General features: G+C 39.9%; 1 protein-coding gene across 2 annotated transcripts in view; it reads right to left on the bottom strand.

Moving 5' to 3' along the window:
- Positions 1–18,547, bottom strand: part of slc35f3b (solute carrier family 35 member F3b) — a 54,807-nt gene that overhangs the window by 24,764 nt on the left and 11,496 nt on the right. The window contains exon 1 of one of the 2 annotated variants that reach the window (XM_086093653.1): positions 3,934–4,176. The exons of the other annotated variant lie outside the window; for it this stretch is intronic. Within the exon in view, the coding sequence (XP_085949779.1) occupies positions 3,934–4,009 (76 nt within the window). The 5' untranslated portion in view covers positions 4,010–4,176. Of the gene's footprint in view, positions 1–3,933; positions 4,177–18,547 lie in introns of those variants that run through there. 2 annotated transcript variants of the gene reach the window in all.

The raw sequence follows: 18,547 nt of genomic DNA, 5'->3' as shown, positions 1-18,547 counted from the left end.
ATAATTATTTGCTTCTTTTTTCTTTTATTTTTTACTCTGTCTTCCCTGATCACTAATTCTGTTCTAATTCTGTTCAGGGCTCAGGTAATGACCTTGAGGGACAATGAAAGTAATTCCTCATCACTTGTTGCTCTCTGACCCGGCCAATTGCTTCACATGACCCAGGTCGACATTTTGGGTTAGCGGCAAATTGCTGGAAGACACTAACTCCTTCAAGCTGTAACATTCCATAATAGAGTGTCCTCTACCTCTAACTTGGATATTTTGGGGGGGGCTGTTTTTCTGTGCATTCTCAAACGCCCTAAGATGTCACAAAGTTAATCCGTACTTTGTGTTTACAAATTGTAGTCCGGGGGATAAACACAATTAATTGACTATCAATAATTGATCATGAAGAATTATTCAGTCCAGCCAGTAAAATATGTGTACCTGCAAATCTATGGATTTGTAGCTTCCCTCGGGTCAACCTGTCTAGATACCGTATCTGTTTAACCCTTAAGGCCACCATATTTCTTTGGTAGTTTTGCAATGTGTACAAGTCAAATATGTGTGGTTTTACACATCAAATCAAATTTGCTTGTGACATCACTCAATTTACAGTATGTTGACAGAAAATGTATAAATGTCGGACAGGGAAGGAAAAATCACATTCGCGATCTACGACCTTTACAGATGGACTAGTTACAACTCACAACTCAATTATTTTCCTCACATTTTTTTTCTTCTCTTGAAATATTGTCAAAAAAAATCAAATCAAATCCTTCAGTTGGGCCACATGCTTAACATAACATGTAGTGAACGTAAATAGAGTGAGGCCCCACAGGCTGGTAAAGTTTGTGTAATAACAAACGATGAACCACCTCCAGACTGCCAAGCTTTACTGTTTATTGGCATCATCTGATGTTTTGCTAGAAGACAAAGCACATGGCACTTCATTGTGTTAATGATACTTCAGTATACTAATCCGAGATCTTTTCTTTGATTAAGCATCTCAAATTGTGAGGGGGTACCAATTACTAAATGCTTTTATGGCGTCCCCCCCCCCCCCCATCTTTTGTATAATTCTCACAGCACACCAGAACAGCTCCATCTGTCACGCTATAAATGTGAAGACGATAAACAGCCATCCTGCACCCTCACAAAAGTGTTCACATCTTTGACTGCAAGGATTTAGATTTTATGCTTTAGGGTAGGTTTGTTTCCCCACATGTTACAGATTGTATTTGTATGCAATATTTTATGTCACACTGTGAGGACTGATTTCCTACAAGAAGACTCACAACACAGGAAGGCTGAGATTTGTACATAGATGGATCACGTTGGTGGATTCTCTGCCCACAAAGCTCAATAAGTACATGCATCAAATGAAGAAAGAAAAAAACACACCCACAAATGAGAGAGTTGATCGATGCAGACAATTGGCTATGCAATAATGAAACTCTGGTATTCGGCCTCAAATGAACTCAAACAAAATAACAATATTAGAACCTAATGTCCAATACAGTCTTTTCTTATGCTAACAAATGGCTATCTACTGCCCTCTTTTTTCAAATAAAATCCATGCCCTTCTTTAATTCATAAGAATCATTATGAGATCTGAAAAACAGCTGACTCACTGGAAATCAAAGTCGATATTATGCAACATGAGTTTTGACCCACAGCCCGGACATCATTTACCAAAAGCCTGGGCATCGTTTAATGGATTTCATGTGGTCAAGACAAATGGAGCCCAGTGGGAAGGTTTGATGTGGGGAATTAAGACCGCTCTCCTGAGGGACACGTAATCTCTGTTCAGTTATGAAGCATAAAATGGGTTTTCAAGGCACTGCAGGGCCTTGTGTGAACTTCTACTCACATAGGAACACCCCGATTCCCCAAAGACACAGTCACTAGATAGACTTAAGGAAATCAATAGCTAAGCTGTGTCATGGTTGGATTTGTCATAGGAGCGCTCAAACAACGTCAAGACTCTAGAGAATGTGGTGGGATCAAACGTGGCTTCAGGTGACAACAGCTCAGTCCAAAGTTTTAACAAACTGTAGCAGGATCAGTATTAGATCATGCCAATACAACAAAAATGATTGTAACCGTAACGAATCGTAGCATAGCAGAAACCATCAGGTATGAAATACCACTAATTTAATGTGCGTTTGCATATTTTAAAATGATCCAAATTTACAAGAAGAGAAGTCGAACCATTGTTGCGGTGCTGAAACAAAGGTTCTAAAGTCATCGTCGTCACATGAGAAGCGGAATCTCTTGCTCCCGTGTAATTCCCTTTTCAAAGCGGCTGCCGGCCGCTCACACCAAGTCGTACGCAGCCTCCACTGCCTTACTAGCACAATTTACAGCGCGCCATCAAACACATATTTAGCGTTCCTTCATTGTTTACCAAATTTGGACGACTGCTTCTGTTAATCTTACTGTCGCTGTCAGTCCCCAAAAATTATTCGAGTACTAATGTATTTGTAATATTTTAATCAAGCAGTGGTTCTTTAGGCTTTCGGGCATTTCCTCGCCTGATGATCAAGTATCTCATTATGGGATAGGGTCCAGCTCACCCACAACCGTAATAAAGACAAATACCATACAGGAGCCTAGACAAGTCTTGTTCTATACAAGTCAAAGCAGGCCCCGTCAGAACTCTTGTAAGAGCTCTAACAATGTAAAAAACTCAAGTTTTACTGTATTCTCTTGAAAAATAACATTTTACACCCACTCATAAACAGTGTCATAAATTCAGCCTGTTTATTCATCTAACCTTCAATGCACACACAGGCAGCCATAAACGTAGATAATATAGTGCTTCTAATAGCAACTATAAACACACGCAAATCACTCCGTTCATTATTATTATTTTTTTTAGAATTCGTCTTGGAGATGCAAATGAGTTTGAGATTATTTTAGACACACTCATTTGTAATCTACTGTCAAATCAGCCGCCTATTCTTCTGTGAGTGCATGTTCAATGCAGCAGTCGCGGTAATGTTACAACACTGGGACATTCCCTCTGTGCTAAAGCTGACAAATACACCAAACACATCGCACCTCTTTACAGCAGTAAAGCCTGCGGTAAGATGCCAGGTAGGCAAGTGAACGTAACTGAATCTTGGGGACATGTTAGATGTTGCTGGGGATGCAGCACAATAACAACATGCCACAAGAGAGACGTGTGTTGTTGCCCTTACTGATAGAAATGTTTAAACTGTGCTTCTGCGGGTACAACAAAACTGGCAGAGAGAGACTGAGCTCAGCTATGAACATTCTTGAAGGGTGCACAACATTTGTTTGCGTCCTGGCTATAGTGGCAGGATGGGGGCTGCAGACTGAGGAGGGAATCCCTGCTGCAATAACAACCTCACATATGGAGTAGCCCATTGAGCAGAGGTTTGTGTGGCTAATAGCGACAATGAAATGAGATCATGCACGGTTTTGATTCACACTTTATGAGTGATGAATGTTATATTTCTTACTTGCCAAGGTGCCCTTGAGCAAGGTCTTGAACGCTCAAACACCTTGCTACATGCTAGGGATCCATATGCCCAAGGCGCCTGTGCTGTTGACATACAATTTAGCCTACATGGAATTGCCTGTTATGGTAAAAAATAAAAATAATAATAATGTTTGTGATCAATTAATATTGTAATTCTAATCATGCTTAGCTATTACCTTAAAAAGAATTGCAATGTTTAAAATACATAAATAAAATCTTAATTTTTGATAGTATTTGAAGTCAATATTGATGAAGTAGTGTCTATAGCCAGACTAGTAACAGAACTTTAATCAAACTTGTTCTAGTTGTATTTTAGTTAAAGTTTTAGTTAAACAAAATATATAACCCACCAATAAATGTACCATATGTGGTGCTCATGGCTTGCTGTAGCGCAAACGTGAATTGGCTTGAAGTCGACATGCACCCTGCCTAGTGCCTACCTTCCACTCTGGTGAGGGTGAGCACCGGACTGTTGCAGGCGGACAGCGGGGCGACCCTGGCCGAGTGTTTCTTCATGATGCCGAGCTCGGGTGGGATGAGCTCCGGAACCGCTTCGACTACATCCCTAAAGCCGATTTAGCCCCAGACTCCGGACCTCTTGACGGGACACTTCACATTCCAGAACCCGGTGTCCTTGCGCCTTCCATCTATCTAACTTCCCACCCCCCTCTCCTGCTGTAGTGATCGCTCCGTCTTCCTCTGAGTAGAGTCCCCCCGCTCCCCTTCCGCCCCCCCCCCTCTTTCCCCCTCCTCCTCCTTCGAGCCCTCCCTCTCCTAAATGAGTGCGTTTGCCGGGTGCAAGCAGGTCTCTCCTCACGTACACTGTACCGTTTGCTGCAATTCGCCCACGTCAGTGCCAGCAGCCTCCCACTCACCCGTGCAAGCACTTCCCAAAAGCTGGTGACTCCCTGAGAAGGGACGAATGTGATGGTACGTCAAATTTCCATCATCCATTTTTCTTGTCGATTTGTTGATAGAGTAGCTATGCTGTATCAAAACAAATGGATCACATGGTTCCGACTTTTTAGTTTATACAATGTGCATCATTAATGTGTGTTTTAATTATAAATCTGATATTGACTCTTTTTTTAGGCGTAATAAGAGCAGGCAATGTGATAATTGTTTGAAAGTCATGTCCAAGTGCTACTTCTTAATTAAGCCCCCCCCCCCCCCCCCCAAAAAAAAAAAAAAACAACAGTTGAATTTGCTGGCCACAACATTAGGTACCCTACAGAGCAAAAGTCAGTGTGATGCCTGAGCCTGTACTTAAATGGAAAGTCAACCCTACATTTTCTTTACAGTGTGTTCCATGTGGCCCCGTTGGTCTAAACCTGGTGTTCTGATTAATATTGCATTTGTAGAATATAAATTAAGCACTAAATTCCACCCGTTTTTATCCATTCCAGGGGGCGGCCATTTTGCCACTGGCTGTCAACTGAAAATGACATTACAGTTGTTCAGGGCTCAGGTAACGACCAATCACAGCTCATCTGTTTACTCATGTTGGTCATGTGACATTTGCAAGCTGAACCGTGATTGGTCTGAGCCCTTAGGCGCTGAGATTTCGTTTTCAGGCAACAAGTGGCAAAATGGCCACCCTCTGAGATTAAGAAAAATCTGGGGGATTTTGCTGGTATAGTTATCTTCCACAAATGTGATATTAATGAGAATACTGTGTTTAAACGAGTGGGGCTGCATAGAACATATTATTGTACAGATTTTTTTTTTTAATTATAGAATTAGTGAGCAAATTCACATCACACACATCTGGACATATTTCAAGCATCCTTAGTTCAAAGCTGCGCAGTAAAACAAATGTTTTTCAGGCCTGCAAGTCCAGTGAGAATTTACCCATGACTGGCTTGAAAGTATTCCATATCGTCAATAATGTCACACTGGTTAAATGACACTCAGCTGCACTTTCTTCCTATTATGTCATCCAACATTTTACTTTTCCTGCTGACATGTCAATTAAACCGTCCAGATAAATACATCAGTGTCACTGCTGGTAGACTAGACCTCTCTGTATTGATCTGAGATCTTTTCTCGTGACTCAACTTTAATCACAAAAGTCTATACGACTTCAGCAGGTGATTATATAAAGAATATGGTCCGTTTCTCTGCAGCGTCCACTTTTGCGAGAAGACTTTCTACAAGGTTTTAAAGAGTAAACCTCAAGTATTTCCACATAAAATTCAACCAAGCATGACTTAATGATCGCTGGACCCAGCCAATTAAGTGCCCCAAAATGTATCTGTAATATCAAAAACTTAGAGTCAGAGGGAACTAAAGTGTGTAATGATTGATTAATGAATTGATTTAAGAGAAGTGTCTCAATTCTTTTGTTCCCAAAGTGTTTGTGTGCGTGTCTGAAGTGACTCTGCACTGGTGTGTGAAAGCCGCTGAGAGTGAGCACGCCTGAAGGAAGCTCCACTGAATAATTCACTACATAAACTCACCACACTCGAGCACCAATCCCCTAACCCTATCTAACTAGGACAGGGAGCTCGAAAAAGATTCTCCGTCCTGACCAATGGTGACGTCCCTCACCAGCCACTGTATATCCACCTCCCTCATGGTTTAGTGGCGAGCCCGCGCGTGCATGAACTAGCATTCAGCAGCTCGTAGGACGTTTGGTGCTTTTCGTCTCAGTTTAAATCCTATTGCTGTGTGGTCACGGTGAGACATCCCATGAGTCTGTACGACTTCCACCGTGGGAACAAGGGGACCATCTGTGTTTGGGAGAGACTGCTGTCAGCTTCCTCCATTAGCAGAAGAGCGAGGTGCAAGGAAAGGATGGATGAGATTGTGAAAGGATCCCAGACAGTGACTCATAGACTTTTATGTGTGAGCACGGAGGAGGATCAAACTGTTCTGGGATGCCACATGACAACACACTCACTCACATGTACACAAGTGTGTGAATAGAGGTGAGTGTGTAGTCAAGCAAGGGCAAAAAGCATTCTTTGAGGATCCTTTACTAGCAGTGCTTTACATCACCATGCTTGCATTTGAATCAAGCAAACGAAAAACATACTTTTCATGAAAACCTGTAAATATACAAAGCAAAAGATTAACTGGCATAGATGCAGGGGTGAAAGGGGGCCGGAACTGCATAATTTGGGGACCGGTCCAAAAATCCCAAAACTAAATTTTAAATAACCTGCCAGGCTGCCACCCAAGAAAAAAAACTAACGTCAGATTTACATACACAACAAGTCACCAAAAGCCGGGGGAGCGTGGCGCGATTGCATATCACGCGGAGGACTCGTTTGGAGACATGGTGCGGCGAAAATTCGCATATTCGCCAAAGTTTTTAATTTTTTTAAAACTTTCTTCGCATTTCGACTCGCGGCCTAACAGGCTGAATTATTATTTATTTTTTATTTTTTTGTGCACTCACACACATATGATCTCCCAGTCGAGAAGCGAACTCACGCCAACCTCCACCGAAGGCAAGTGACGCTAACCACTCCGTTACCCGAAGCCCCGAGGCTGAAATACGTGCCACATCGGCTTCGGGAATAGACGGCACAGCGTCCTGTCACGGGCAGCCACTTAATACCCCCGTAAATATGTATCCCCTCCAAGGATATTTTAGTTTACTAAAACTAACGAAAAAACGAAAATTCAAAAAACTATTTCGTTAACGAAATAAAATAAAAACGAAAATGCTTTTAAAAAAACGAAAACTAACAAACTACATTTTATGTTTACAAAACTAACAAAAACTAACAATAATTATAGCAAAAATGTCCTTCGTTTTAGTCTTTGGTAATAAATTCAATGCATGAGCCTTTGGGGATGATTTTAAGTGTGATTTTAAGTAGATTTATTTTGATATTAACCGGAATAAGGACATTTGAAAGTGTGTCACACAAAAGTGACGTCATCTAGCAGCAGTTACTGTTTTTCTGTTTTGTTCCAAATGTTTGAAATTTAAATATCAGTTTACAAGGAACCTTTTCGAAGAATCTCCACTTTTCTGTGGTAAAAGTTATAATATCCCACGGCAGGGGATGCAATTTTTGTACGGGGGGTAAATACTTTTGGCACGACAGCGGAAAGTGATTCTGAATTGTTCCAGTGTGCTTGTGTAGCGTAATCCGTTTCCAACGATATCTATTATTTATTTATTCCACGGAGTTCTGTCCACCGGCTCCGTTCTCTGTGTATCTGAGGAGTCACGTCAATGTGTGCACGTCTGTGTTTTTGTTATACGCTATTTTGCACATCATTAAAAAATATATTTTTAAAACATTCTGGCTGCGCAGCGCCCTTTATGTCTGGGAGTTCCGACAACAAATTCTAGCCACTTTCACCTCTGCATATATGTCATATTGAACGCAAACGTGAATTTGTAAGCAGATGGAAATTAACAGTTAACTTTCCTTTAAATTGGCTTATCGTATAAATCGTTATGACAACTGTGTGATTGACATACACATGACAAAATACGGGACGCCGGGACGGGACCTGCGTAATAGCGGGATAAAACAATGAGTTTGGCAAAATCCGTTGGAACTCAGGACCCTAGGTTCAAAATCAGAACTGTCCCGGCCAAAACGGGACGTCTGGTCACCCTAGCTAGCTAGCTAGCAAAAACGTTAGCCTATTGTTACTTATTAACTTGATCGGCTATGTTTTAATGGCTCAGCAGAGATGCTCAAACTTAAACAAAATAAAATAAAATACTGACCGAATTAATAGCGCAATATGAGCAAACAATAAAAGACATATTTCGAGTAATGTCATTATTTTTGCTCCATTCACCTAAAAAATGCAGCCATTGTTAAATTTAAACCTTGCCAACTTGTCAGCAGTCCAGCCTGAAGACCACAAGTGTGAGCGTGAGTTCTGTTTAAAAGGCAAAGTCTGATAAATATCGCTTATTCTCTCATCTCACTGATTTTAGCAATTTTGCCACATCCATACTTAGAATACAATTGATATTTGGTCCTACAATTGTGTCCGTTTTGACCACATGAATTTGTACACGTCCTCACATATAAAACAGCACTGTGCAAAATATTACCTTCTAGCTTTGTAATTTCAATTACCTTTTTCACAGAGGTCATTTTGAAATAACACAAAATAAAATGACCGACTCTGCTTGAGGGATTATGCATGATTAAAGTGAATGATTACAAAGTAGCTATTGCCACTGAGCGACATTGCTCTCACGCAAAACCTGCTTGATGAAAGTGACCAGCTTATAACAAATAGAATCATGGAAAGGGTGTGTGCGCCTTGAAAACACGCTATTATGATGTGTTTGCACAATCATGTTTATTCTAGTGGCTGTGCACACACAGCGCATTGGTTTGCCCTCCAATCTACTGTCTTGTGATACCGCTTGAGTTTAGTTTTCAAATGCATTGGGAAGCCAACTGGAATAAATGGCAATGTTTTCATTTCCTTGGTTTCTTAGCCCAAGGCTCCAAAGCGGAATTTCTCTTTTGTGACATATCAATTAATGGAAAACACGTTGTTTTTTCTTCATACTTCATCACTTGTGACTTGCAGCTGCTCATTTATACAAACTATTGGAGGTACTTGAATGCCACAACATTTATCCGTAATCACTTTGCCCGACTCTTATGATTTGACCTGTGGTCACATTTCACTTTTACAAATGTGCTCCTTTCTGTAATATTTTACAGAATGGATGGGCAGGAAGAAAATTGTGTGGTTTTAAAAATCAATGTTATTGATTAAGCAGGCACAAGCAGCATGGGCGGATCTACCGGGGTGGCATAGGGTGGCAGATGCCACCTTAAAAGAAAGCTTTGCCACCCCTGCTGCCACCTCAATTTGCAGTGATGAATTTGACATTTATGATCGAGATCTTTAAAGTCTGATGGCAGTGAATGCAGCACTTTTTTTTATACATCTTTGTCCAAATTGCAAGAGCCAGACTGTGTACAAATGTGCAAAGTGCAACGATCATTTGTGCCTGAACAAAACAACTGCTTTTGTGTGTTCCACAAATGAGCTAAATACTCATAGCATTATTTATTTTTTTCTTCTTAGAAGAGCTCATATTAACATTTTCAACTTAATTTAATTTTTTTAGTGAATACCCCATAAAATTCTTTATTTATGCTGCTATTGTTTTCCTTTTTTGTAATATTTGAGTAAATATAAACTGCTTTTTTTTTCATTCAACACAATCTATTACATTTGTAATCAAAATATAGAATATTTGGTAAATTAAGAAACGTGTACCATGATAAGTAAAAAACTTTAAATCAGTTGCGGCATCGGCTCCTGGCATGGATGGCTCTTGAGCGCAGATAGCGCTGTTCCGCGCACACTAGGCGCCGTTGGCATAGCTGCTTAAAGTTGCATTGATCACGTGTTTGAGATCATGTGACCGTTCACGATGGCGACCTTCGAGCCGAAGAAATATTGCTGCATGTTTTGCTAATAAAGGCTGAAGAAGAAGACGACTGAGGGCTGCTTCTCATGAAATATGGTGTAAGCCATAGGTGTCAAACTCCGGTCCTCGAGGGCCGCAGTCCTGCAGGTTTTGGATGGTTTCCTCTTCCAACACAAGCTGATTCCAATCAGCAGATTTGTTATCAGGCTTGTGCAGAGCTTGCTGATGAGCTGATCGTATATCAGCTGTGTTGGAGAACGGAAACATCCAAAATCTGCAGGACCCTCCAGGACTGGAATTTGACACCTATGGTGTAAGCCCTACATTAGAGCCTCCGAAATGTACTAATAGTACTAATAGGGTGCTGCTATATTTGGTGTATAAAGAGTGCATGCGCCGTGGATAATATCAGCGAGCAATTCGTGCCTGTTCCGCGCACACATAGAGCTGGTGGCGCCTGAGCGCAGAAATGATCAAACATGTTTGTGCCGATGGCACAGTGCTACCCGCGCTCAGAAAATGAACAGAAGGAAAAAAAAATTGCCACCCCTCAAAGATTCCTGCCCCCTTTTTGCCACCCCATAAATATTGTTCCAGATCCGCCCCTGACGAGCAGAGAACTTGATGACTGGTAGTAAGGGTGATGAAACGTCCATCCACCATTATTATAGTTAACTGTAATAATTGAATCAACATCATATTTCATATTTTCATAACTTACACTTCTAATCGCAGATGTCAAACTCAATATGGATATAATCTGAGTGCAACCATGACTACTATGTGACCTGTGATGAAAACTTGCTTACTACTTGCTATAATATATATATATTTTTGTTATGATTATGTTTTTCTCTTCCAGCATTGCTTCTACTCAAATCTATTTAGGCCAGGGGTCTCAAACTCAATTTCTGTGGGGGCCGCTGGATATAGAGTCCTAATGTGTCTATTATGCTTCGCTGATAGCTGTCATGAACCTGAGCTATGGTAGCCCATGTGTCATTAAAATAAAAAAAAAGGGAGGGGGGGGCAATGAAGTGGCAAAAAAAAGCCTGCACTAACATTTAACTTGTCAAGTAGGGGGCGATAAAACAAAGTCCTGCGGGCCACAAATGGCCCCCGGGCCACAGATTTGAGACTGAGGTTTGAATATCCTGACAAGCACTAAAATGAGTTTGCATTATCTTAAAAAAATATATATATTTTTTAATACAAGTCTGTTTTTGATTGATTTATTTTGCCTTCATATTGTTTTTTTGTCCACAATGCAGATGGAGCAGCAGCCAGGGGGAGCATGGACAGCTTATCTTGGGCATCCTCTGTGGTGGCTGAAGGTACTAAAAAGTGTTGGGAGAACTTGAGACGTTGCCACTGCGTGTGCACGACTTATAGGCTTTACTGTGTCTGCACCGAACCTCAGTTCCCCTGAAAAGCCTTCTTTGAAGTGCTTTAAAAGCTTTTCCTCCAACTGGATGCACACAGACTCTAAATCAAAGTTCAGATTCTCAAGAATAAACGATTTGAATACTGTACATTTTTTTAATCCCTAGTTTGAATACTATGTTAACGTCGACTTGTCTTTTTCTGTACTGTATTAAGGCAAATTAACATTCAAATTAATGTTTGAACTTAAGTAGGCCTACTACTTGATATACTTGACAAAATGTTGCTGACATCTGTAATTGTTTTGGTGAAGCTGAAATACGATATATCATATGCAGGCCATCATCTACCTCTTTCATGGATCCTTCAAGCTTAAATTTAGCTTTTTTGAACTCTCAATTAGTTTAAAGGATTAGACGTAATCGGCTTTTGCGATTGAATTGTGAGGACGGCACTTTGCGGTCAATGAAAAAAGTCAATTTATTCTAATATGACTATGAATATTAATAGTGTGGTGATTAATATTAATGTAAAACGGCTAACTGGAGATTGCTTTACTCAAAGAAAAAAAACCTCATGATTTTGTCTCATCTTCTCAATCTAATATATGCCGTCTGCTTTGCAAGGCAATAACGCCACAATGTAAACATGTGAGGTCTCTGCCCTTCTCATCTTGCAGAGAATAATATAGTAGGAAGGCTGATGCAACATATTGACTTGTCAGAATGCAGCAGTTTGTTAGATAGATTGGCTTAAAAAAAAACACCCAAATCTGCACAATCTACTTTGTTTTTTGTTTGTTTTTTGCAAACCTCTAGTAGTGTTCTCATCAGGTTTTACAGGTTTACCTAATATTGTGTAGTGAGAATCTATACCCATGACAGGTAGGTTCTTCTCTCAAAAGAAAATCTCACCTAAAAAATATACACAGAGCCAGGGAAGATGTTCAGTAAATGAACAGAGAAGGAATGGCGATGCTAATGCATAATGGCACTGCATGACAGAATCATGTGCACTCATTCCATTATGTTTGGCAGACGAACTGGATTCAGCAGTAAAATCCAGATCCAAGTGACTTTGACGGAGGGTTCGCTGTCAGGCCTCGCATGGCAGAATTTCCTTTACAAAGTATCACATTTAGTTTTATGATAGCGTCTACAGTTTGATGTGTGGGAAAGACCTCAATATAAATTTGAGAATGTAGATGTGAATTAGGAATGCGGCGATATATCGATATCGCGATAAATCGTGATACTCTGACTCCCGATAGATTATCGATGCGCCTATGCAAGTATCGCGATATTTGTAGTTAATATACAGCCACTATAACGGCTCTATTGTTCATGACTTATTGAGCAATTACTTGGCAGGCCGCTAGGGGGAGCACCTCATAAGAGTGGTGAGGAAATGTATGGAAGTCTTCAGGCGAAGAAGACTCATGAGCTTACTTTTACTTGTGTAAGACATTTATTATCTCTCCAGCAACTGACTCCGTTTTGCATACGTAACATTTTAAAACATTTTATGGTTCGACTTTTTTAAGCACACAATTTCTGAGGAATATTAATATTGATTTGTTCACAAAACGTGGTCTCTGTTAAGAAGACATTTGTATTATTATTTTTTTTTTAAATACACTAAAGTACTCACTGTGAAGAAGACACCAGTTTTAATATTTCGTTTCAGTGATGGTACAAAAATAAACTATTTTCTCATTGAAAAAACATCAATGTATGTCTTGAGTAGTTTTATCGTAGAATATCGTGGATTTATTACCTGACCAATATATCGATAATCGCGGTATCGTCATATCGTGAGTGAATTGTTATCGTGAGCCTTGTATCGCATATTGTATCGTATCGTGAGGTACCCAGAGGTTCCCGCCCCTAATGTGAATATTTATGTGATTTGAGAGACAAAAAGAAATGGGAGCACATATGTTTACAGGAAAGTAGAGATGTTGTCTGTAATGTTTAAAAAGCAACATCATTTTATCCAGAGTGAATTAATTCCCTTTACAATACATTGGAGAGTAAGAGGGGTTTTTTTTCTGTATCAAAAGTTCATCTTATTCAGACTGCTGCCTTTCCAAGTAATGTGCGACTTTCTCTAAGTGCAGCCACTTCTAATGAAGTCCAGAGGCGTCTATTTAAATGGTGTCAAGCTGTAATACTTGATGACAGCTCTTGCAGTCTCTCTCCACATGTTAATAAGAGAGTGCAGCAGCTCCATTAAAACCAGTCTCCGGGAGGAAGCAGCTTGCAATCGGCATCATCCTGCCGCTCTATTTAGCGTTATATAATAAAATAGTTATAAGAAAATGTGGAACACAATCAAGTAGACATCGGGCATAAGTGTGACTAATGCACCAAATTAGAAATGCTTTGTAGCAACTTCCCCTTGCGAAGATACACCTCCGTGTATTTGGCCCGCTAGTGCACTGGTCAAAATGTCAACATTAAGACATTCCACATTCTATCGCATACTGCCAATCTTGTGTGAAATGAAATGCCACTTTATGAAACAAAAGGCCACGAGCGCCCTCTGCTGTCGAACTCTTCGATGAGTCATAAACAAATATAATTGTCTCCTGTCCGCCGCCAGAGGGCACTGTGGTCACACATATTCGTTCTTTCATATTTGCGGAAATGGATGAAAGTTGGTCAAGAAGTGGAGCACAAAGTGGGACAGAGATGACAGGTATGTATGTAGACCCACACAACACAATGGACCGTTACAATCAGTTATGTCCTATGGACACAAAGACTATATAGCCTTTCTCTGGGTACTGTACATTCCTCCAACATTACAAATACATGCATGGTAGGCTCATTTAGGACTCTTACTTAATCAAGTGATTCTTTAAGTGTGGGTACATGTCAGATTTGATCAATGTTTATTTTCCTATATCATCACCCTCTTGAAATAATTGCCTAAGTAATTATTTTGCTTTTTTTTTTTTTTTTGCCTAAATCATATCCTCATGATGCAAATGGTAAATTGTTTGGTGTTTCCTGAAAAATCTGGAAAAAAACGACATAGGCGATTGTTTTAAGAAGGTGTTTGCATTGTTAAAGTGGCTGCTGTATTTTAAAGTTGGTCATTATTGTTGTTGTTATTATTGTTTATTTTAACCTTTATTTGACCTGGTAAACCAGAATACTAACAATCTTCTAAAGCTGGACTTGCACACTCAGCTCTCCTCTCCAAAAAGAACAAAATCTCAAGCAGGATGTTTAGATAATCACCATCTTTTCTTTCTTTTTTTACGATGCCGATAATTCAAACAAATGTGATCATCCAGTGCTCAATTGTGACTAGAAATTTTAACCAACCCTGGCGTGTACAGTAGTGATGTGCCCTACTGCGCCGATGCGTGTGCCGAGTAAACCGAAAACAAATCTGCAAAGCGCGCATGTGTTGATTATGCTTGTGGCCACGCCCGAAGCCTCGGAACGCGCGTTCCTACGTCCGAAGCCAACATAAGCAGGATGTCAAACCCCCTGGACTACTGGGAGCTGCACAAACATGTCTACCCAAACCTCTACAAACTAGCAATAACCTTTCTCTGTACCCCGGCCTCATCCGTCCCTTGCTAAAGACTATTTTCAAAAGCAGGAGAAATCCTATCTAAAATAAGAAACCGTTTAAATCCAAAAACTTTGGAAATGCTAGTTTTCCTCAATAAAAATGAATGAAAGGTGTGTCTTGTTCCTTGTTTATATGTCAATGTCTAAAATAAAGCAATCATTCTTTCAATTACCACACGCAAATTCATTCACATCACAACTCCCTGCCCTTTTGACCCCATCAAATCCATGGTATCATTTTAATGACTGTCTGTCATGACATTTATTTTCCACATGAAGGCGCAATAGAACAAATGAAGCCTCATGATGCTTCGGCCCAGGAGCGAACCAGTTGGATGGAAGGCCTCATTGCTTCATGATGCTTCAGTTTACCATCACTAGTGTACAGTGCTTTTGTTTGAAGCTGGCACACGGGGCTCTTGCCTTCTGTAGTAAATCATTTGAGTGAGTTCAAAGACGATTGAAGAATCGTCTTCGACAATTCTGTCTCACCATGGAGCGGGAATAGTTTCTCACAGATGATGGGAAGGATGAAGAGGTTAATTTTCTGCATAATGGCGGCATCATTAAGCTTCTGAGCGTATTGGTTTGTGTCTTTGAAGTGTTCAGTGGGTTGCTTCCAACAGGCCAAGCTGCTTTCTCATCATCCTAACATCTAACATTCCAACTACGACAGCAGCAGGTGCTTTGGACTCTCTTCAAAAAGGTGTGGGGGGGGGGGGGTGATCTGATGAAGAGTTAATTCACTGATGGAGAATTTTTTTTTGTGGGGCAAAAAAAATAAAGAAAGAAATCATGTCAACCCCACATGAACAAACTCTACTCACACAAAAAGTCTGAGATATTTGGCTTTCAAGTGAATTTTCAGGTTGAATCTAAAATGCGCTAAAACCTTTACAGGTGAATTTAATATGACCTTCTCGAAACGTTTGAATCCATAACACATGTCCAAATGGATGTTCTGTGAACGGCAAAATTCACCACAGATTTTTGATCCATTAATCCACCAATAAATTTCACGTCCACTATCTTAATACAACTCAGCCATATTTTGTTTCAGAGAGAGAGAAAGAGAGAGAGAGAGAGAGATTACTGCACTGGTGTAAAACAATAATCCATCGAAAGTTGAAGAAGAAGTCCCTTTGTTGCAACTTCAATTTGTAACATACTACACTAATACTTTAAGGCGCTTAGAATTGAAGTGAGGGAAAACTCTTCTTGTGTTCCCTTTTTTATCAAGTTCAGGATAATCTGATACGCTAGTGAGCGTCTCCTGGATGCCAACGGATGACCGGTCACGCTGTCACGGCTAACAATGACACTCCAAACACACCAGACATACTGAATAGCAGCGCTGCATTTACACTCCTGCCAGCACTTTCATGAAATGATGTTCCTTTAGCGCAACACAATAATGTTCGGAACAGAAAATCCCATTCTGGTTTGTGTTTCCACCCTCAAGTGTGTTGCACAGAGAACAGTTCCACACAGTAAACAAATGACAACAATGGAGTGTGTCCACCATTTTGTCTATCTTGGCATGTCTTGTTCATGAAAAGAAAATGTTTGTTTGAACACATCACACACTATCCAATTGGGGGGAAACTATCTAACCAAATTCATTAATTAATTTTTGCCCCACAACGCTTTCTAAAAGTACTTAATTTGGAAGGCTATATAAGTAAACAAATGCAAAAAGAAAGTTGTTTTTTTCCTCACAAGATAAACCTTCAAATTAGCCTCCAGGGACTGACATCGAGCTTCCTTTTTTTGATCCGGCTCATGCAAAAACATTCCTCTCTTCCATGTCTGATTTAAAAAGAAATCCGATTAACTGCCAAACTTATTAAGACTAGTTAGAAAATGGCTTAGCCTTACTTTCCTCACATACAGGTACTGTATATTTGAAAAGAAATACAAGGAGTGTTTAAACGACACCATTTATAATGGTATCTCCTGGTAAACATTCTCTCATCATTTATAGAGAATTCGGAGTTGTAGCATTAGCCCGGATGCTAGTGCTAGCAAAACTTGAGAGTGTCCAACCTCATCCACTAATATTTGACTGGTGGGGTTGGTGAGTTGGGTTGCCATGGCAATGACACAAATGTTATTTGGTGGCTCAGGCACACACAATGCCCATTAAATCATCAAGACGCACAAATTGTTTAATTCTTTACATTCTATTTAATTAAATTTTTACTGTATACTTTATACATATATCTCCTCCCTGACTACTAATATAATAACTTTAGTAAATTGAACATGATGGAAACATTCCCACATATGTTATTGGGATGATTTATTCTTACTTATTATAGCATTTTATTTTCCTCACTTTTTTGCCGTGCAATAACATCCACATAAAATATTCGATTTACACCGTTCAAATTTCAACTAGGTGGCGCTATTGAGTGATTTTTTTCTTCATTTTTCCATTGGATATCATTAGCTCCACTTTTTCATCTAATCTAATCTAATCTAATCTTTCAGGGGTGGCCAATTTCGGTCCTCGAGAGCCCCTATCCAGCCTGTTTTCCATGTCTCCCTCCTTCAGCGCAGCTGAATCTAATGATCAGCTCATCAGCAAGCTTTGCAGAAGCCCTGATAACGATCCTGATCATGAATCAGGTGTGTTAGTGGTGAGAAACATGGAAAACAGGCTGGATAGGGCCTCTTGAGGAGCAAACTTGGCCACCCCTTATCTAAAAGAATGGAGGGTACTGCAAGCCTAGGTGGCGCTATTGTGTGTTTTTTTTTCTTTCATTTTTTGATTGGATATCATTAGTTCCACTTTTCCATCTAAATGAATGGAGGGTACTTTTAGATAACCTTTTTCCATTTAAATTTCAACTTGCTTCAAAAATGTACGCCTCCCGGGTTCAAGTGTTCTTTTCATTCATTTATCTTTTACTACAATTAATACTTTGTCAGTTTCACATAATTTATCTTTCAATTTACTACATAAGCATTCAGCTTAGCAATCAGCTATTAGCATTCAGCTATTAGCATTCTGCTATTAGCATTCTGCTATTAGCATTCAGCTATTAGCATTCAGCTTCCAGCATTCAGCTATTAGCATTCAGCTTCCAGCATTCCTACGCAATTTCTGCAGAAATTGCACTTAGTCTAGTTTTTAGGTGAAATTGTCTTTTTAGAGGGAATCACTGATCTCTACAGTAAAGTGAAGCATCCATTTGAGCATGAACATCACAACCTTTTCCCAATGAGATATTTTATGCTATTGTTTGTGTTAAGTATTATGAATTAGTCACCATTTATTTACTGTCAGCTTCTGTCAACATGAGTCACCCATAAAAGCAAACACGCTGGAGGTGGTTTACTCGGTTATAAAATATGTTTACTGCAATGTGTTTGACTATCGTTGGCTATTGTTTATCTGAACATCAGATGTGTTGATTTATAAGAAGTGGAATATTATTCGGATTCGGTCCACTGTCACAAGAACTTCACCGAGCAATATTCTCTTATCAACATGTCGAGAGCTTAAATTGCTGGCACAACCTCATTTACACCTTGCCTACTTTGTTCCCCTGTTGCTGCTCTTCCAAGACCACGATGAGCTGTGTGACCACAGCAGATTAATTATGTCTGGGTGGGGATCATACGTCGCCTCTTCTAATTAACGCTTGATGAAAGAGGTGAAAGGGTGTCTGCAGGACTAGACGAGCATGAAAC

The sequence above is a fragment of the Leptonotus elevatus genome, chromosome 13, assembly GCF_054856555.1.
Source record: "Leptonotus elevatus isolate MCC_2025b chromosome 13, RoL_Lele_1.0, whole genome shotgun sequence".
NCBI lineage: Eukaryota > Metazoa > Chordata > Actinopteri > Syngnathiformes > Syngnathidae > Leptonotus > Leptonotus elevatus.
Note: the sequence above shows the minus strand (reverse complement) of the source record. Positions and strands in the feature narration are given on the sequence as shown.